The sequence below is a fragment of the Phyllostomus discolor genome, chromosome 8, assembly GCF_004126475.2.
Source record: "Phyllostomus discolor isolate MPI-MPIP mPhyDis1 chromosome 8, mPhyDis1.pri.v3, whole genome shotgun sequence".
In the NCBI taxonomy this organism is placed as follows: domain Eukaryota; kingdom Metazoa; phylum Chordata; class Mammalia; order Chiroptera; family Phyllostomidae; genus Phyllostomus; species Phyllostomus discolor.
This window is the reverse complement of record NC_040910.2, coordinates 76,424,126-76,445,643: the sequence shown is the minus strand read 5'-3', so window position 1 is coordinate 76,445,643 and position 21,518 is coordinate 76,424,126. Positions and strand designations below refer to the sequence as shown.

General features: G+C 43.2%; 1 protein-coding gene across 1 annotated transcript in view; it reads left to right on the top strand.

The window, feature by feature from the left end:
• RPA1 (replication protein A1) overlaps positions 1-21,518 on the top strand; it is a 45,865-nt gene that overhangs the window by 21,883 nt on the left and 2,464 nt on the right. Inside the window, exons 6-16 of the mRNA XM_028519997.2 lie at positions 2,608-2,700; positions 5,133-5,265; positions 6,547-6,649; positions 8,001-8,069; positions 8,213-8,405; positions 8,572-8,711; positions 9,067-9,215; positions 11,903-12,032; positions 15,886-16,062; positions 19,342-19,449; positions 21,416-21,502. Coding sequence (XP_028375798.1) covers positions 2,608-2,700; positions 5,133-5,265; positions 6,547-6,649; positions 8,001-8,069; positions 8,213-8,405; positions 8,572-8,711; positions 9,067-9,215; positions 11,903-12,032; positions 15,886-16,062; positions 19,342-19,449; positions 21,416-21,502 — 1,382 coding nt within the window. The remainder of the gene's footprint in view (positions 1-2,607; positions 2,701-5,132; positions 5,266-6,546; positions 6,650-8,000; positions 8,070-8,212; positions 8,406-8,571; positions 8,712-9,066; positions 9,216-11,902; positions 12,033-15,885; positions 16,063-19,341; positions 19,450-21,415; positions 21,503-21,518) is intronic.

Sequence of the window (21,518 nt, the reverse complement as noted above, 5' to 3'; positions counted from 1 at the left end):
TTAGGGTTATTAGTTATGTTCTATATAGTTAGAGTTTTGGCTGCCAGAATTTGTTGCTTACAATTAAAAGTTACCTACATGGTGAAGCAAATGAATCTAGTCAGACAAATCTAGGTGCAAGGTGACGTTTTGCCTCTTCCTAGCTGTGTGACTTTGGGCAAGTTACTTGACTCCTGTGACCCATTTTTTCTCATCTGTTAAATGGGTATTGTAATACTGTCTATATCATAGGGTTGAAGACTAAATGGAACATTGAACTTAATCTTGTACCTGGTACAAAATAGGCACTCAAAAAATGGTAGCTATATTAATGTCTACTTCACTGAATCTAAGAATCCAATAATTATATAAGATTGTACCATTACATTATGTACTACTACAAGGAAATTATAACATTTAAATTTTTTTACCCTCACTCAAGGACATGCTTACTGATTTGGGGGTGGGGGGAGAGAAACATCAATGTGAGAGACAGACATTGGTCATTTGGTCCCTCGTACGCGCCCTGACCAGGGGCTGAATCTGCAGCCTAGGCATGTGTGCCGACTGGGAATCAGACCCACAACCTTTTGGTTTATGGGACGATGCCCCAAACACCTGAGCCATACCAGCCAGGGCAACACGTTAATTTTAATACCTATGTTAAGTTGTCAAAAATATTCACCTTAGAATAGATAAGTAGCTAAGTTATACTTTAAAAAATTGTGGTAAAATATGCATAACAAAAGGTATACCGTAACTGTTTTTTAAGTGTGTAGTTGAGCGGCATTTGGGTCTACCACATGCTTAGGCCACCATCACCAGTGCAGAGCTCTTGGCTCGTCCCAACCCGGAACACTCTGCCTGTGGAACACTTAGCTCCCCGCTCCTCCAGGTAACCACAGTTCCACTTTCTGTCTCTCTGAAAGCGACGGCTCTGGTACCTCGTAAAGAGTGGTTACATTTTCATAGAAATTAAAGGTAAGAGATCAGCATGATCCCATGCCCACATCCTGGTTGACAAGGTGCTGGAAGAAGCAGCGTTGACGAGACAAGGACTTGGGAGTTTGTGCACACGGAGACAGTGGGAGGAGAGGAGGAGCTGGGGCGGAGGACAGCAGGGGTTTGTGTGTTTTTATGGTACCGTCTTCACATGTTTAAATCTTTTCATTCTTTTGAATACCTTTCATGAAGCAGGGGGGAAATTCATTTTTCCCCAAGTTCACTCTTGGTTTCCCTACTGATTTTTTTAAAAGGTTCAAAATATTCCTTCTCAAAACATACTATGAAAGAAGAGCAATTCTCTCATTCAATTTCTGTGACACTTTGCAAATTCAGAGACAGTGGGAAAGCTAAACACAGAACTTCATCGTCAAGAATCTGTTATTTTTTCTATGTAAATAAGGCCTTGATTTTCCTCTCCATAGGAAGAACTAAAGAATAAACAACTCTGTTTAACCTTTTCAATTTTATGCTAAATTAATTTTACTCTAATGGCACAGTTAACTCTCATTTAGTTAACTCTCATTTAGTCAGACCAGTGAAGAGTAATATTGGCAGAAGGAGATGACACTGGCGTGTCATGTGCCCAGTTGAGTGAGGGCCTGGAGAACCCAGCAAGACCACCCCATCATGAGGAAGGCAGGGCCCAGGGGCAGGAGGGGGGCCTTTTCAGCAGCGCCCTCCGCTGGTGTTCTTAGGCACTCGAGGAAATTTTTTTGGAGCTCCACTCATGTGCTACAAGCACTCTTGGTGAGCAGCCCAGCTTGCCTTATACTTTTGGTGCCCATTACAAAGGCAAAATAAAATTCCATAAATCTATTATTTTTTTTCAATTAGGTGTATTTTGCTGTTTTAACATTTTCAACTTCATAAACATTTGTCAAAAGGATGAGGGGCAAATAAACACCTTAATGGTCTGGCATTTCTTACTTTCTGCTTGAGAGAGTTCATTTCCCCTCTTTTCCTTTTAATCTTCCTGTTTCCTTCACACACCTAGTTTCTGAACTCCATTCTCATCTCTTCCTGCTGTGACAGTTCACAGGCACTTCACGGTACCTAAGGTTCTTTCAACTCTTATTTTCCACCAACCGTCAGTTGCAAAATAAGGTGGCTTTGTTTGGGAGGGAGAGGGTAGAATCCTTTCTGAATGTCTTTTTTCCTTTGAAGCAGGAGCACTTCAGAGACAATTGAACTGCTTTTAGGTTTTTCTTACCACCCAGCTTTTTCTTCTAATAGTTCCCACCGTGAACACACAGTTCTGTTGATGACATCGATTTGTTGCTATGGAAATAGTGGTATTGCCAGAGATCCAGCCTAGTGACTTGACTTCAAGTTCATGCAAGAGAAATGGGCAAGGCTTTAGGGGCGAACCTCATTAAAACTGAAAGCTGTTAATTGTAAGCAGGTGAGAGGTAGATGGAGCCGGCCTTGTACGTGATGGAAACAAAAGTGAGCCCCCGGCACCTGCACTGCAGGCTGTTGACTGCCCCGGCACGGGTGCTGACCCGTGAGAGTCTCTGACAAAATCACAGGTTCCTGTTTTCTTTGAGTGTTTCTTCTACTTAAGTTTCATCCTTTTAACCCAAATTATTTGCACCAAAATGATCTTTCTCTTTCGATCCTCAGGACATGGGCAGCAGCAGGCAGTTCCTTCTCTGGCCTCAGCAGCCAGTCCGCCGGCCAGCAAGCCCCAGCAACAGAATGGGAGCTCAGGAATGGGTAAGACTGCCACGCGCTGGTTCTATGTTAGGCTTTTGTATAATGTTTTGAAATTTAATCTGGGACTAAAGGGGGTATTTAGAATGCCATTCATGACAGTTGCTTCTTGCAAAGAGTAAGTTCAATTCTTATTGCAAAGTATATGATTGAAGAAATGATTAAAGATAGTCTTTTAAAGATAACATGACTTTTTTTATCAGAATGATATACTGTTCTCTGTTAATAGTTTTTCTGGTAGTTTTCCACATCTTAGGTTTTATACCCTCCTGACTGTGAATTTACATAGCTTTTAAATTCTAGCCTTTTAACTATCTAGGATCAGCTTATTTAATTTGGCTTGTCTCTCCAAGTTTCCCATTGCGGGCTCTTGAGTATTTATCTTAGCTTGAAGGCAGTGTCATTTATATTGTCATAGATTTGCTTCTCAGTTTCACAGATGAGAAATAGTTTCTTCTCCTAACTTTCTCTGCAGCGGGTCCTCAGAGGCTGCAATGGAATCATTGTTTCCTTCTGGCCTCTGCTTTAGGAGCCACCACTGAAAATGATGATTTGTGGAATTTGGTTTATCTTTAGAGGTCCTTTTTCCCTTCACATACACCACCTCCACTCCTCCCGTCAGTGGCTGTTTTCTATTTTTCAATGCCAAGATTCTAAAAAAGGCCGAGTTATGATGTCAGTCATGTTCCTATGAAACTTCTAAGACATGACTTTTTCCCCATTGGTCTTGGATGTTTTTATCTACCTTGCAAAGCCGTCTGCCTACTTTCTGTCTCTGGGCCTTTATAGGTGGGTCTCTCCATACACAACTCTCAAATTATCTGCTGTTGAAGGGAGGTGGTGGACTAAATTATCTAAAACGGTAAACAATCAAAAAGTCACTTCCTGAAGCTGAAATCCAAATGGTAGCGTGTTAATCTTATCTGTCCTTTCACAGATTTATATTCTCAGTTATTTGTCTTTGGCTTATATTAGTATTTAATTGTGAAAACCTGTTCATGTTTCCTAAACACACATCAGCTGGGTGGTAGGAAAAAAAGACTGGGTATGTACTGAAAGGAGATGTACTGGCATGAAAACTTGAGTGTGTGTGCTTTACATGATTGTATATTATCTATTAGGTATGCACACACACACATTCTGCATAGTCCACGTGTTTCTTTGCATATTCTTGAAGTAATTATTACTGTTCTGTATATAGCTGTCTCTCAGCTCCACAGTTAGAATAGGAAATTTTCAGATCTGGGACAGTCTATGTATATTTTTTTACTAAAGTGCTACAGATACCTAGAATAGTGTTTGGTCCCTGCTTTGGAAACTCAATAAATAAATGCTGAATAATGGTAGCTTTATACTTCTAGAAACATTCCATTGGGAAGATATGAAATCATTGGACTAAATTGTATTTTCTGAATTTGGAGGTTGAAGCTCTGCAGAAACTGTGCAAAGGAGTTCGTGTGCTTTCCTTACCTATGCTTTGCCAGTGGAGGCAGCCGCTTACACTTGCATTAAGGAGGCAGAAGGGATCATGGATGCCAGCCACCTACTCATCCTGAACCAACAACAGATTCTTGCCCTTTACGCCCAGCTGAACCCAGCGCCCTAGCCTTCACTCTGTACCTTTCAGTCCCGCAGAGCAGCTGAGAATTGGCGGTTTTCAGGGGTGTTTTTTGTTTGTTTTTTCCCCTCATTGTGCTTTTACTAGGTTTGTTTTTTCACAGGAATACAGGTAAAGCTCATTAATCATTATCAGGCAGTAAGGATCAAACAATAGATAACACACAAAGAACTCTGAGGGCCTATTTTGAGTCAGGGTCTGTTAGCTAAAGGACCATAAAACTTTGGGGAACCAACTCACTTCTTGCTTGGACCCTTATCATTTAGTTGAGAGCATTCTAAACAAAGCAGGTTTCACAGGATTTTACATATTCTTTCTTAGGTCTGATCGCAGGGGAACCCACCCTTTCCAGCACAGAGTTCAGGGGGTGTTTCGAGGTGATGAGCATTTGTGTCAAGCATCCACCGTGACCTTCACTTCCTGGCCTGTCCTTTTGCTCTTATGCATCTAGTGACTTGGCAGCAGTTTCTCCAATCAAGGCTGATTTTCTTTTTCTGGCCTGTTGTCTTCTTGCCCATTGATACAAGAGAAAAGTTTAAGAAGGGTGGATCTCTGGAAGAGCATTGCCATTGTTATCTGGACCTCGGGACACAAGTCAGCAGATATACATGGAACATCTGTGTGCCCAGCCTTCATTCTAGATTGGTTTTGTGGCCTCCTGTTTCAGTCTGTTTGATTTCCAGTCTCTGGATGCTACCAAGGAGGAATTTGCCTCTCATTTTGTTGTGATTTCACCAGTGACATTGCAGTAATTGAGAGTCAATTTAAAGAGAATAATGATTGTCCTTCCTTGTGTGTGTATGTGTGTGTTTTAAAGGTTCTGGTGTATCTAAGCCTTATGGTGCCTCAAAGACATTTGGAAAAGCTGGAGGTACCAGCCTCGTGAACAGTTCCGGGGGATCACAGGCCAAAGTGGTGCCCATTGCCAGCCTCACCCCTTACCAATCCAAGTGAGTTACTCCACAGAATAAATACAGAATGTACTTCAAAATAGTATAAGAGGTTATTACGGGCTCTTGTGTTATTTATGTGTGAACTCTTACCACACATAAAAGAGGTTTCCTCTTTTGGGGGTTTTTTTCCTCCCTTTGACTCCCTTATCAGATAAGGATGGCCAAAAGAGCAATCTGCCATAGCCTATTGAGCTTCATTCATTTTGAAATTTAAAATATTTATTGCTGAGCCCTGGCTGGTGTAGCTCAGTGGATTGAGTGTGGGCCTTCGAATCAAAGGGTTGCCAGTTCGATTCTCAGTCAGGGCACGATCCTGGGTTGTGGCCCAGGTCTCCAGTGGACGGTGCTCAAACAGCAACCACAGACGGGTGTTTCTCTCCTTTCCTTCTCTTCCCTTCTCTTAAAAATAAATAAAAAATTAAAAAAAAAACTTAATGCTGAAAGAATAAGTTGGTAGTCTTATGCATAAAACTAAACATTTGTTCTAATTCAGAAGGTGTTTATCTTCTCATTGTATAAATAGGTGACTTTTAGTCCAAAAATGTTACTCTTGATAGAGTTGGCTTAAAGAATCTGTTCTATTTGTATTTATATTAATATACCTCAAAGAGATCATTTTTATGACTTTTGTCCATTCAAAATTAATTTAGCAGTTGTATTCTTCAATTCTTTGCAGTGTAGGAAAGATATGTTCCCCTGGGAAATTATAAGTAAAGTAACTAAGGTACCCAGTGCCTGTGTGTAGGATGGGCACCAGGACTGCGCGTCAGATCTCGTGCCTCCTATTTTAGTAGCTTGAGTTCCTGCTGCTTCGGTGCATTTTGCTTTGGCGGCTTACCAGCACTGTGTTCCATGAGCTTGTATTTCTCTTCAGTGTGTGTTAGAAATGAGACTGAAGTTTGACACCAGTTCCCATAATGAAAATAGTGGCAAAATATAATTGTTGGTATTACTGCATTTCTAGCTTCAAACCTTCCATTAAGGGGATTTTGTTGCCTTGGTGATGCTTTCTAGAGAAGGGAGAGAGTTTATAAATTTACTTATTTGACAGGAGAATGAGTTAGTGTTAAATCACCTGGTATGTTTTACTATTTGCTTATTCTATAAACTGTCAAACCTTTATGTCAGCTTTGGGTTTAATTAGGTGGATTAAAATAGAGCTTACATTAAAAAGTGGTGTATGCGGGAGATAAGAGGGGCTGTAGGAAGATGGTAGGGAACCTTTCAGATCTTTTCCCAACAAGCCTCAAATGCTAATACAATCTGTTTGGTTTTCAGGTGGACTATTTGTGCCCGCGTCACCAACAAGAGTCAGATCCGTACCTGGAGCAATTCCCGCGGGGAAGGGAAGCTTTTCTCTATAGAACTAGTTGATGAAAGTGTGAGTGTTTGCCAGGCGGGGACACAGGAGCCGCAGACCGGGCAGCAGAAGGCACATCTCTGTGCAGGCCGGTGGGGTGGAAAACAATAGTAGGCCAAAAAGAACCGTGATTGTTACTGTAGTTTTCCTTTTTTGTCGTCTTTTGATTCTCTCTGGGGGCAAGGGCTTAAAGGTTATAAATGAAATCCTTGACCTTAAACGAAAGCATTTGTAACAGTAGAAATTAGTTTTCAACATGTGTAAGTCACCTAATGGGCAGGAGAGACCAGAGATGCTCTGACTCGCTGGTAGGCTTAGCCGAAGCTGTGGGAGGTAGTGTGTGCTCAGGAGCAAAGTGGCACTCGGAGCCACAGCAGAAGGCACACAGAAGCCGCCTTGGTCAATGAGTGGTTTTGTGAGAGATAGGTCCTGACTGCGCAGGCTCTCCATGCCTTACTCAGGCGAAACCAAAGCATGACCAGGAGACCAAAAATCCAAGTCGTGGCCTCTCCACAGTCTCATTAGCCGTTTCTCTTCTGCCCATTAGTTTTGTTTGTAATTCCTAGCACTGTAGGTACTTCAAGGACTTCAGACTGCCGCTTATTTGCTATTTGTTCAAATCTCTTAATGGCAGAAAAAAGTCGTTTGTTTTTGGTTTTTGTTCTTGGAAGATGGAACGACGCCCCAGATGTACAGGGGTGAGGCCAAGGAGCGGCACAGTTGTCCGTGTGGGGACGGTGCGGTAATAACGCCAGATCAGCTCCGCGCTTCACACACTCACAACCCTAAACTGACTCTCGCCCATCCCAGTACTGACTGTGACGCCTAGATCCACGCCAGAACCGAATTTTTTACCAAGTTACTGGCTTATTCTGTCAGTTGGCAAAAATTCTACCCGTTTATTTCAGTTTTTTATTCATCTGTGACATTTTGACAGATGAAAAGTAAAAGTGAAAAGCAAATCACAGGCAACTTGGAAACGTGACTTGCTGGGACATTTTTGGCAGTGACTCCTGAGTGTGAACTAGTTCCTTGCTTGACTCATCGGCTCAGCTTGCTTCCCCGTGGGCTCTGGTCGTGCCACTCGGCGTTCGGAGTTGTTTTATTTTTGTTGTCAGTGTATTAAACTCACTGTTGGGTTTGTTGGGGGATTTTTTGTATTTTATTTTTTTAGGTTTCTAACTTGAGGTTAGTGAAGCATAGTAAAAAGATCAGCTAACTCAACTGAATTTGTTTCATGGGGTTAATAACTTGAATATGTGACTGTAAAATGTACGTTTCTTTAAAGATGTCATTTAACACTAAAGTGTCCTGGTTTTCACTGGCAAAACTGGATGAACCCCCAATTCTAATCTCTTGCGTGCGTCCGCAGGGTGAGATCAGAGCTACCGCCTTCAATGAGCAAGCGGACAAGTTCTTCCCCCTCATCGACGTTAACAAGGTACGGTAGCGTTGCGTCTGGGACTGGAACAGCCGTTAAGGGTGAGGGCACTCCCATCCATCGCAGAGCTCTGTGGTGGTAAAAGGTTTCTATGTCCAGTTTGATGGACTCTCCCATGTTCCTTGGCTTGGACTGTTTTGCAGGTCTATTATTTCTCTAAAGGGACTCTGAAGATTGCTAACAAACAATTCACGGCTGTTAAAAACGACTATGAGATGACCTTCAATAATGAGACTTCTGTCATGCCCTGTGAAGATGGTCGAAACTTACCTACAGTCCAGTTTGATTTCACAAAGATTGACGACCTGGAGAGCAAACCTAAGGACTCACTTGTAGGTAAGTCTGCGTCTGAGAGCAAAGAGAGTGCTGATGATCAGTTGTGTCTGCTGCACATTGGATGGGAGGCGGGGTGTGAGGCTCACCTGCTTGCCGTTCAGCCTGTGGTCGCGCTGTTATGGGAGCCTTGACCACCCCCAGCTAAAGCATCGTGCCTGTGTTACAGACATAATCGGGATCTGCAAGAGCTATGAAGATGCCACTAAAATCACGGTGAAGGCTAACAACAGAGAAGTGTCTAAGAGAAATATCTATTTAATGGACACGTCAGGGAAGGTGGTGTCCGCTACTCTGTGGGGAGAAGATGTGAGTACTCGTGTTCGCAGTCAGAGCGTGTGCAGAGCTGGCGGCGTGTCCTGGAGACCCTTCCTAACGAAGGACCGGCCCATCTAGGGAATATTTGAAATCCTTCATTTGATTTACTTCTGTGATTGGTGTGATTTAAGTTTCACATAGTGAAATGCTCTTTCTTCTACATCAATTTTGATGTCTCTCTGAGCAGATTCTCAGGTGTGAGGTTACCTTGTATAGATTCCCTGTACCATTTATTGCCTTCACTCTGCTATTGACTGTTTTCCTTGTTTCCTCTAAAAATGTTCTGTGTGTTCTTCCTGCCAGTGACACACGTTTGTATTTGTTTGGGCTTTTTGTTGTGATGCAGGCTGACAAATTTGATGGCTCTAGACAACCCGTGATGGCTATCAAAGGAGCCAGAGTGTCTGATTTTGGCGGACGGAGCCTCTCTGTGCTGTCCTCAAGCACAGTCATTGTGAATCCCGACATCCCAGAGGCCTATAAGCTCCGTGGATGGTAGGTGTTATGGGGCTGAATGAGGGGGCTGCTAGAGCCTGGGCTTTGAGAAGTGCTGGGTTTTGGGGTTCTTCCAATCAGTATGCGAGCCGTCTGCCAAGCACAGGGCTTTGTTACTGAATGGAGCTGTTCCCATATTTCTTGGGGGCATTATGCCTTCTGAGAGGATGGCTTTAAAGCCCTTAAACTGACAAACCTGTAAACCCTTGACAAACTTGGAGAGTCAGAGGAGGAGGCCATTAGGATGGAAGTGCTGCATGCCGACCCCCACCCTGCCAGAGCAGGATGAGGCTGGCTTTAGCAGCTGTGTGCTGAAGGCATCTGTCTTTCCCAGGTTTAAAGCCTCGGCCTACTGTGCTGGGGGTGGGGGGGTGCTCTCTGTTCTGTCCAGTCTTTGGTGCCGATCGCATCTTCTAGTGTGCATTCACTGGACTCCGATAAAGTGCTGTGAGAACAATGGGCTTTTGTTGGCATTTTATTGTTATTCCCAAAGCACTCAGGCGATGAGGGGAGCCTATTAAAATCTCCTCGCTATATCTGGCTTTCTAGGGTGTTAACACTGCCTCAGAAGAGCACTTCAAACTGAAACATGGTATGCAGGAACTGATGTGGTCAGGGAGAGCACTTCAGCTTGAGCTTAAATAATTTGTGTGACTGTAGTCACAGGGGAGAGTGCGTCATCTTCCAGTTATGTTTTAGGGCTTAAGGGACTGACAAGTTGGCTCACATTACATCCACCCTGCTTTTGTTTTGAGTCTAATATGAAACAGTAGCACTGGTATTTGAATAGTTTCAGGGAACATGTACTGAAGTGTCCATGTCACTTAAGCCAGCCTCATGGGTATGGCCCACGTGTGTCCATATTTAACTGTTCTGGTAGCTGGCATTGTATTAGAAGACAAGGGGCCTGTTAGTAGTCTGACCAGAAATAACCCAGCTTTGGGTCCTTATTGCTTTCTTTTCTTTCAGGCTCTGGAGCTCGACCCCAGGTTAATTGCATGCCCACATTAAGGTCTTTATATTTTACCTGTCAATAGCTGTCATCCTGGTCAACATGAAAAGACATGGCTGTCTCCAAAATAAAATAACTGGGCATTGATCAAAGAGGTTCAGTGCACACAACCCGCTAGGCGAGGATTGCAGATGTTTAGATCTTGGTTATAACAATGTGGGATTTTTATTGTGAGAAGGGCTGCCTCTCTCCTTGCTCTGTTGACTCCTGATGAGCTGCCTTTGGTGGCAAATGTCTCCTTGGAGTTTTTGAAATCGTAAACTCGTGTAGCTAGTCGTGGCAAAACAGATTTATGGACCTTGCTGTGCCTCTGTGACGGATTTAGCCGCTTACCTGAAAGAATGAGAAGGCAATTGTCTGCAGCTCAAGGCGGCATCCATTCCTTCAGATGGGCTCTTTTTAAGGCTCCTGTTCTGGATGTGCTTAGCTTTTAGTTATCCTCATTTTGGATGACATCGGCATGTTTTTAATCTCAGAGTCACTCTTCCCTGCCACAGATGTGTTTGTGAGCCACTTTCTCCCTGGTCCCCTTTCCTCATATTGGCTGATAACACGATCAAGAAGTATAATCAATTTTAATAATAAATACAAGTCAATTTTAACTTCAATATTACATAACTAAAAATCTCACTAATAAAATAAAGCTACAAGAAAACAGGTATTATCTTCTAATAAATTACTTGGGGTTATGCAATCTTTTGGACTCTGTCAGTCTCAAAAGCCCTCAGCATGGATTTTTTTTTTCCTACCATTTAAAAAAAAATTTTTTTTTTGCTACCATTATAGTATGTTGATTGTTACTTTCTATATTGATACATTCCAGTCATGATAAAAATGCAGCTGCTAAAAAAAATAATGCAGCAGCTGATAGCAGGTAAGAATCAGCAGCCCAAAGAACTGTACTGGAGCTCTACATTATTGCTCTTTTGTTGCTGACTGTCCAGGTTACTGTTTCTTGGGCCTTGGGCCCTTGGGCCAGGGTTGCTGTGCAAGGCTAATTTAAGAAAAGGTTCTGTGGTACTTTGGCACTGTCTTTCCTGACCACTGGGGGGCATCAAAGCAATTGAGATAAAAAGAGGTCACTTGGTGTCTTCAGTAGGCGAAAGATACAATGAAGAAGACGCTAATTGCAGCCTGTGTGACTGTGACCTATGAAAGTTGGCGGGGGGAGTAGATAGCCTGTATTTGACATAAAGAAATGAGTGGTGCCCTGACTGGTGTTGCTGAGTGGATTGAGCCCTGGCCTGCGAACCAAAGGGTCACCAGTATGATTCCCAGTCAGGGCACATGCCTGGGTTGTAGGCCAGGTCCCCAGTAGGGGGTGCGTGAGAGGCAACCACACATTGATGTTTCTCTCTCCCTTCCCCTCTGTCTAAAAACCAATAAATAGAATCTTTTTTTTATTTTCTCCTTTTTTGAAGATTTTATTTATTTATTTTGAGAGAGACAGAGACAGAGACATCAATGTGCAGTTGCTGGGGGCCGTGGCCTACAACCCAGGCATGTGCCCTGACTGGGAATCAAACCTGTGATGCTTTGGTTCACAGCCCATGCTCAATCCACTGAGGTGTGCCAGCCAGGGCTTAGAATCTTTTTTTTTTTTAAAGAATGGTTTAAAAAAATGAGTGACGTATTCAATAAGTATACAAAGCACCCATCACTGTTTATTTCTCAGGTTTGACTCAGAAGGACAAGCGTTAGATGGTGTTTCCATCTCAGATCTAAAGAGTGGAGGAACAGGGAGCGCCACCAACTGGAAGACTTTGTATGAGGTTAAATCGGAGAACCTGGGCCAAGGTGACAAGGTATCTTACATTCCTCACTTTCTTCACAAAAGCACACAAAGTGTGCAGAAGGATGCGTTTTCAAGTCTGATTTCTGCTACCAGCTGTCAGGCGTTAATTCAGAGCCGTGATTCTTAAATGGGGCTCTGACCAGAGCGTGGCGTGCTGGTTGGGCATGGTGGCCATGCTTCCGAGTGGGAGTACGCTGTGTGCCTCCGATAGGCGTGGAGGCCGACAGACGTTAACTGTGACTTAGAGCGTTGTTTAATTCTTACAGGGGTCTTAACAAAGTGGCCATGACCGGGCTATGTATTATGATAAAAACTGCCTCTGGGTCCATATTTCTTTTCTGTGATTGTCCCTGCAGATTGAAATGCCCACGTACCGAGAGGAGAGGTTTTGAGGTTACATACAGAGCTCACACGGAGCATCCGTCAGGTCCAGTGTCACACAGCAGGCAGTTCACCTGGACTTCCACTGGCTGGAGAATGTTAACCCTCCGGGGCTGAGAGCTGCCAGTGTCTCTGACAAGAATTGGCTCTGGCATTTGACTTTAGTTGCAGCTTCCCTTCGGCGTTTGTACGGAGTGACCCTCCTCTCATTTGTGTCCACAATTTAATATGTAAATTATTTATTTACTCCTTATGCTTCCCCGAAACAGCGGTTCCTGCTTTATTATGTTCATACTATACAGTATGGGTTTTTACTCCTCGCCGTCTGGTTTCGCTGTGTTCCCTTACCCGTCATCGTCAGCAGCTGCAGCTCCCAAGGCCGTTACACAGCCCCTTGAAGGCAGAGCGTTAGACAGGTCTGTTTGTCCTGTCAGAGAAACGGCCGTTCTTTGGGTTCTCTCGTCACCCAGTTTCTCTCTAAGATGGAAAGGTCTATAATAAGAAGTCAGGCCTAGAGAGTCTCTGCACCCAAACTTTCAAGTCATGCTTTGAATCTGGACCTTACATGGAAATACAGAGAAACTCTAGGCATTCTCCTAGGAGACTGTCTGTTGAGCTCTCTAGCTTGAAGACTCATCCAGGCTCTTGAAACATTCATGTGATTGTTTCGCCCCTTTTGGTCAGAAACGTGGGGAAGCCTTTGAAGTTGCTGCTACCCAGAGGGCACTGTTCACCCCAGAAAGGATCCATTTCACATCCTTTCTGTGCGAGTTAAAAAGCAAAGCAAAGGGCAACAACATAAAGCCGCAGCACGTGACTGAAGTCCTGGCTGCATTTACTCATCAGTGATTTCTCCACTTCGAGTGTCCTTGTTCGGTTATTTTTGCATTCTTCTGAATTTGATGACTTAGGCCAGGGCTTGGCAAACCGGCCCGCCGGCCAAATCCAGCCTGCTGCCTGTGGTAAAAAACGTTTTGTTGGAACATAGCCACGTGTGTTCATTTGTGGCGCATTGTCTGTGGACGCTTGGCCCACAATAGCAGAGTTGGGTAGCTGCAGCTACACTGACCCCTAGCCTAGACAAGGATAAAAGGGAACCTGAGCCCTAGAGTCTCTGCTGCTGTTTTATTTTTTTAAATATATTCTATTGATTATGCTATTACAGTTGTCCCATTTCCCCCCACCCCTTCACTCCCCTCTGTCCTGTACACCCTCTCCCACCCACATTTCCCCCCTTTAGTTCATGTCCATGGGTTGTACATGTAAGTTCCTTGGCTTCTATATTTCCCGTACTACTCTTAACCTCCCCCTGTCTATCTTCTACCTACCATCTATGCTTCTTCTCTGTGCCTTTTCCCCCTTCCTCCCCCTCCTACTCCCCTATTGATAACCCTCCATGTGATCTCCATTTCTGAGGTCCTGTTCCTGTTCTAGTTGTTTGCTTAGTTTGCTTTTGTTTTTGTTTTAGGTGTGGTTGTTAATAACTGTGAGTTTGCTGTCATTTTACTGTTCATATTTTTTATCTTTTTCTTAGATAAGTTCCTTTAACATTTCATATAATAAGGGCTTGGTGGTGATGAACTCCTTTAACTTGACCTTATCTGAGAAGCACTTTATCTGCCCTTCCATTCTAAATGAAAGCTTTGCTGGGTAGAGCAATCTGGAATGTAGGTTCTTGCCTTTCATGACTTGGAATACTTCTTTCCAGCCCCTTCTTGCCTATAAGTTCTTTTTTGAGAAATCAGCTGAAGTCTTATAGACACTCCTTTGTAAGTAACTGTCTCCTTTTCTCTTACTGCTTCTAGGATTGTCTCCTTTATTTTAATTTTGAGTAATGTAATTATGATGTGCCTTGGTGTGTTCCTCCTTGGGTCCAAGTTCTTTGGGACTCTCTGAGCTTCCTGGACTTCCAGGAAGTCTATTTCCTTTGCCAGATTGGGGAAGTTCTCCTTCATTATTTTTTCAAATAAGTTTTCCATTTCTTGCTCTTCCTCTTCTCCTTCTGGTACCCCTATAATTCAGATGTTGGAACATTTAAAGATGTCCTGGAGGTTCCTAAGCCTCTCCTCACTTTTTGAATTCTTGTTTCTTCATTCTTTTCTGGTTGGATGTTTCTTTCTTCCTTCTGGTCCACACTGTTGATTTGAGTCCCAGTTTTCTTCCCATCACTGTTGGTTTCCTGTACATTTTCCTTTATTTCACTTAGTATTGCCTTCATTTTTTCATCTAATTTGCAGCCGAATTCAACCAATTCTGTGAGCACCCTGATTACAAGTGTTTTGAACTGTGCATCTGATAGGTTGGCTCTTTGGCTCTTAGTTGTATTTTTTCTGGTGCTTTGATCTGTTCTTTCATTTGAGCCTTTTTTTTTTCTTTTTTGGTCTTGACATGCCTGTTAGATAGCGAGGGGTGAAGGAAGCCTTAGGTGTTCACTAGGGCAGGGTAACCATGTCGCTGGGTTGTAACGCCGTATGTGGGGGAGGGGTCCGAGAGGGAAATGGCACTTGTTCCTCCAGCTTTCAGTCACTTACCCTCTTCCCACAAGCAAATTGGGCCCTCTGGTACTGATTCCCAGGTGAGTGGGCTTGTGTACGTTCTAGGACCCTGTGGGTCTCTCCAAGGAACTCTCCTGTGAAGCTGGGAGTTTCTCCTGCTGCTGCCTCAACCCCCACATATGTTTTTAATCAGAGGTTTGAGGCTTTATTTCCCCGCACTGGAGCTCTGGGTTGCGTGCTCTGTTTCACTCCCCAGTTGTTCCTCCCGGTTTATCTGTGCATGAATGTGGGACCACCCGCTCCACCAGCAGCCACTGCTGCAGCCTTGCCCGCCCCAGTCCTCCACTGCCACTTTGCCTTGAGTCCTCTCCCCACACCCATCTTTGCCCCTCCTAGTAGTCTGGGATAAATGTTTCTTCTTTAACTCCTAGGTTGTCAGACTTCCATACATTTCAACCTCTGTCAGTTCTGGTGGTTATTTTGTTTCAAAATAGTTGTTGTCCTTCTTTTGGTTGTGCGAGGAGGCACAGTGTGTCTACCTGTGCCCCCATCTGGGCCCGAAGTCCAGAGGTTTCCCTGAGGGAGGGGGAGGGCCGTGGGACGCGGTGCGTTAGCTCCACTGCGTACGCTGCGCTTCCTGGAGCTTTCACCTGTGGGGGTCGGGACAAGGGGGACAAGTCTTTGTCTCTTGAAGCCTTTACCTTTCACATATTCTATTTCAGTTTTAACTAATTTCGTTTAATTCAGAATTAACTTTTATTTTTAGGGAATTATATGCTTCGGAATTTGATTTATTACCTTTTCAGGGATTTTGTGGTTAGCACAAGTGATTTCTGAAGCCGGAGAATGACTTACTCCCTGAAGTCATCTTGTGATGAGAACATGCAAACACTCGCACGGGAGGGCACACCCGGGGCGGCCTCTGCGCCCCGTCCTGAGTGCGGGCCGGCTCGCTCAGTGCCCCTGTTATCTCCCTCTCTCCTGAAGGCAGACTATTTCAGCTGCGTGGCGACGGTGGTGTATCTTCGCAAGGAGAACTCCATGTACCAGGCCTGCCCAACTCAGGACTGCAATAAGAAAGTGATTGATCAGCAGAATGGATTATACCGCTGTGAGAAATGTGACCGTGAATTTCCCAATTTCAAGTACCGCATGATCCTGTCAGTAAGTAGAATGGGTAGATGGGAACCGCTGTGGTGTTTGAGTTTCTCCCGAGTGCCAGGCACTATAGAAACAGCAAAACAAGCTCATAAGTAAGTGCTAAAGAGCTTATTATTGCTCCATAAATACAAAAGTAGGGGCCCTTTCGATTGAATAGCAGGCTGTCTGCTCCTACTAAAAGCATTTTTTCATACCAGAGTTACATTTAGATACCCAGCTGATTTCAGTCTGCTGTGCATGTGGTACAATTACAGCATTGGTAGCACTCGCCTGCTAACTGTTATGAAGATAAATTAATTTGAAATGGCATTTCTGGAGAGCAGTAATTATACGTGCAGCTGATGCCTATATTTAGTTATTTTTCTTGTGGGTCATCTGTTCTTCTAGCCCTAGCAGAGCTGACTTCAGAGGAATGTGACTGCATGCTGATGTGGGACTGGCTTTTTTGCACTGTAAGAATTGTTTCTTTAAAGGTTTTCAAAACCTTTAAAATGGGGTGAATGTTTTTTAAAGTTACAGTAAATGATAAAGGTACAAAACAACAGTCACTCTCATTTTTTAGATGATTTGGCAGTAATATATTGGAAGCCTTAAAAATATTTATATTTCCTGACACAGTAAACACCTGGAGGGAATTTCTTCTAAAGAAATAACCAGCCTTGGTTGGTGTGGCTCAGTGGACTGAGTGCCAGCCTGCAAACCAAAAGGTCACCGGTTTGCTCCCCAATCAGGGCACATGCCTGGGTCCCCAGTAAGGGGGTGTGAGAGGCAACCGATGTATCTCTTACAGATGTCTCCCTCTCTTCCTCCCTTCCCCTCTAAAAATAAATAAATAAAGTCTTTTAAAAAATAATCAGAGATGTTACATCTCTGTAAAGTTGTCTATTACCCTATTACTTATTTTGAAAACTTGAATACAGCCTTTTTTTTTTTTTTAAGATTTTATTTATTTATTTTTAGACAGAAGGGAAGGAAGGAAAAAGAGAGAGGGAGAAACATCAATGTGTGGTTGCCTCTTGCACACCCTCTACTGGGCACCCGGCCTGCAACCCAGGCCTGTGCCCTGGCTGGGAATCGAACCAGCAACCCTTTGGTTTTCAGGGCAGCGCTCAACCCACTGAGCCACACCAGCTACGGCTGAATACAGTTTAAATGTCCTTAATATTCTACTGGTTAATTCCTTTATTGAATATCTATATAGTGGAATATCATGAAGAAATTAGAATTTGCTGTTTGGTAGTTCCCACAGTTAAACAGTTAAATGTTAGAAAACCAGTGTTAACAATTTACTGTTCAATAGTTTCCACAGTTAAAGTATTTTAAACCAGTGTTAATGAAGACTGTAAACCCTGGCCGGTGTGGCTCATTTGGTTGGAGCATTGTCCTATAAACTAAAAGGTTGCAGGTTCAATTCCTGGTGAGGGCACATGCCTTGGTTTTGATATTGATCCCCAGTCAGGGTGCATGCAAGGCCTGGGCCTGATTGATGTTTCTCTCTCACATCAATCTTTCTCTCCCTATCTCCTTTCCTTCCCCTGCCTCTAAAGTCAATTTTTTAAAAGATTTTATTTACTTACATTTAGAAAGAGGGGAAGAGAGGGAGAGAAACATCAATGTGTAGTTGCCTCTCATATGCCCCCCACAGCCCAGGCATGTGCCCTGACTGGGAATCTAACTGGCGACCCCTTGGTTTTCAGTCCTGCACTCAATCCACTGAGCCACACCAGGCAGGCTGTAAAATCATTTTTTTAAATGAAGACTATTAAAGGGCATAAATAAATATTCAGTCTTTATTCATTGAAAATAGCAGGATTTAAATAGTATGTTTTATATAGTCTTGGGGTATGTATATGGACAAAAAACCAACTAAGTGGACTGTTGGTAATGGTTATTTCTGGTTGATTTCTCTCCTTTTTTGTGGGTTTTTGTTTATTTGTTTGTTTTTGTGTTTTCCTACAGTAAATAATACTTTTATAATGGGAAATTTTTAAAAACCTTTTTTTAAAGATTTTATATATTTTTATAGAGGGAAGGGAGGGAGATACAGAGAGAAACATCAATGTGTGGTTGCTGGGGGTCATGGCCTGCAACCCAGGCATGTACCCTGGCTGAGAATCTAACCTGGGACACTTTGGTTCACAGCCCGAGCTCAATCCACTGAGCTACGCCAGCCAGGGCTTAAAAATCTTTTTAGATAAAAAAGTAAGGCATTACACCCACCCTTTCTATATTCTAATTGCCCCTTAAAATGTTAATTTAGTGGGAAGGTTATATATGTAAGCTTTTTAGTTTCTGTAAACTATATAGTTCATTGACCTAAAATGAAGAAAATTGTTTCAAAGAGTTTATTTCATCAGCCTTCCTGTTAAACTCCTAAGTGGAGTCTCCGGCACACGGTTTCACGTGGTGCTCACCCTGTATTACTGTCAATGTCCTCACCCTGGAAAGTGGGCGCCCTTTGCCTCTAGGAGGGCAGCCTGGGGTGAAGTGTGGGTGTGAGCCCCAGTATGTGATATGCCTTATATTTGTGGGTGTTTTATCTTGTTGTTTCCCTTTTTTTTTTATTATAGCTTTGTACATTAACTCCATGCATATGCAAAGTGAATATGTAAAATCATCAAAATGATACCTAAAAACAAAAACAAAAAAAGCCTTTGCTTTCCTGTTTCTACTAAGCCTCTTACTTTTCCCTTTTAGCAACTGGATTCTTTGTTATGCACTTTCTTCCTTGACTCCCCTATTTAATTCTACACCATGATCCACCTGGAGACACTTGACTGCTCGTTTCTGTTGCTAAAAATTTGGTGGCTGACCAAAGGCCCTTATCCCAGGCTTTTACATTGCCTGGGACTCTGAGCAGTGACTGAGAGCTGTCCTGTGGAGCTCCTCCTAGTGACTGAGGGACGCACAGTTTAACGTGCAGTGAACCTGCGCCAACTCATTGGAGGCTTGTTCCAACCTTTAGTCCTTAGGCCATGCAGCCGGGGGGGCCCGAGTCCACTGTGCCTGGGAATCTGTCTGCAGGACAGGTCTGTTGGGCCATGTCTCCACAGAGATCTGACAGCATGTTGTATTTCTGCTGTGATCCAGACTTACATTTCAAACTCTGTCTTTGATACTTTCCATGTTCTTTGAAAAGAATATAGTATGTATACATGGTGGTAATGGTTTTTTCCCCCAGGTGATTATATTAGTGAATGGAAAGAGTTGATTTCCCATCTCCTGAGTGTGTCTTCTTTCTATTATTTCTTTGCTGAAATAACACAGAGTTGTGTTTTTTAGGTAAATATTGCCGATTATCAAGACAACCAGTGGGTCACTTGCTTCCAGGAGTCTGCAGAGGCCATCCTGGGACAGAGCACTGCTTACCTGGGAGAGTTAAAGGACAAGGTTGGCCATCCTGTGTTATCACTGCCCTGGTTCATGGCTGTCGAATAGTTTGGGGGTTGCTTCTTTCGGGTGTTATATATGGTTCTCAGTCGGAGGATTATTTGCGTTGTTCATCTGATTTTCATCTGTTTTTGCCCATCTGGGATTTGCTAACAGTGAGGTGGGGAAGGAATGCAGACAGAAGTGCCTGAGGAGCAGCCCCCTGTGTCCTGGTCCCGTGGGCACACCAGAGTGGGTGCTTGGGTACTGGGGCAGTCTCCCAAAGGTGCCCGGCACACAGGCGTGCCTTTTCCACATAAACGCCTTCCTGAAACGTTGAGTCATGTCCTGGGTTAACATGACAGATAAGGTACTTGCTGTTCTAGGTCATTGGATGCAAGTTTTATGAAGTAACTGTTTTTCATAAGGTTATCCATTCATTTTTATAAATTTGAATTTTTACATTTTAGATTTGTTTTTAATGCAGGTAACCGATTACTAATTATGCTAACCTTAGGAAAGATATTTGCTCAAAACATGTAAAGAAGACCCATAAAAACTGTATTTTCTGGGCCACACAAATTGGCATCTCTTCATTGATTTTTTTTTCCTCCCCATTTTCTCCAAACCAATTAGAATACTTGTAAAAGTATAAGAAAGGGGATGCGACATTTGGGTGTTTTTCTTACTCTTTTCCGCCTTCAGTTCTATCCCTCTGCCCCCACCTTTTCCTAAAATTTTGTCTGTGAGATCTCTGAAAATAATGCCAACAAGCCCATTTATGGAATTGACTCTGAAGTATGATGGGACCTCTTATCTGTTTTGCCCGGTCCTCTATTTTCATACCAGATTTTAAGGCTCGAGGCGGCCTCGCAGGGTGTTTTATGAGCACATTACGTTGGCTGTCTTCCCTGCCGGTGAATGAGGGCAGAGGGACTCTCCTCGCAGGTTCCTGGCGTGCCTGCTCCCCGCCCCTCCTTCCCTCATCTTGGAAGAGTAATGGCAGCTGGTATAACTTTCTGAAGGTTTCACACATTGTTTCATTTACATATCTGAAGGCTCAGAGGACTTGTTTTTGTGTGTGAAGTAACCTTTACACAAAAGAGTTTTATGTAACAAAGCTATTGTTATGTTCCATGTGGCTTGCCTGATAGGAACTTTTTATATACAGTTACTATAAATTTTATGTGTGTTTTTATAATATGCTTTCTCTGATCCCTCTGTTGGCCAGACTTTTTTATTTTTTTAAACAAAGAAGCTTAATCGAATAGTGTGTGAGGGGCGAGAGGAAGAGGGAAAGCACGGTGCTTTTTCAACTCTCCCTAAGCTTGCCCCCTTTACCCATCTTCTTCACCTGCTCACCACATCAGTAGTTATAAATGCAGAGGCGGAAATAGTACGTATGACAACTTGAACCTCGTTCTGCAGGGTTTTTTCCCATAGTTCTCAATTCATAAGGAAGATGCTGGGCCTTAGGTCTGTTTCATCATAAACCTTTGAAGTTCAGGAGTGTGTTTCCCAGAAGTCTTTCGATTTTTTGTTCAAATGTTTTTATTGTGACAAAATATACATAACAAATTTATCGCCTTGCCCATTTTTAAGTATAAGTTGTACGTTCACGCTGCTGTTACGGCCATCACCACCACCGGCTCCAGAGCCTTTCATCTCCGGGAACTGAGGCTCTGTCCCCATCACACACACACCCTTTCCCTCCCTCTGCCCCCACCTCCTCTCGCCCCTGTCACCTGCCGCTCCGTTTCCTGTCTCTGTGGATTTGACTCCTCTAGATAGAGTACCTTAATTTTTAATGAAATTTTGCTTAAACAGTTTTATGTAATGTCACCTGTAGATTAGTCATTCCTGAGTAATTTTAAACCACTGGGGTGATAATTTTCTCAGAAACTTTTCTCAGAGTCTTTTTAAAAGTCTGATATTTTCCAATGGTTTGGTAGTATTCAAGTCTAAAGTTTTGTATTTGTTTTTGCAGAATGAGCAGGCATTTGAGGAAATTTTCCAGAATGCCAACTTTCGATCTTTCGTATTCAAGATCAGGGTCAAACTAGAGACCTACAATGTAAGTAAGGTCACCG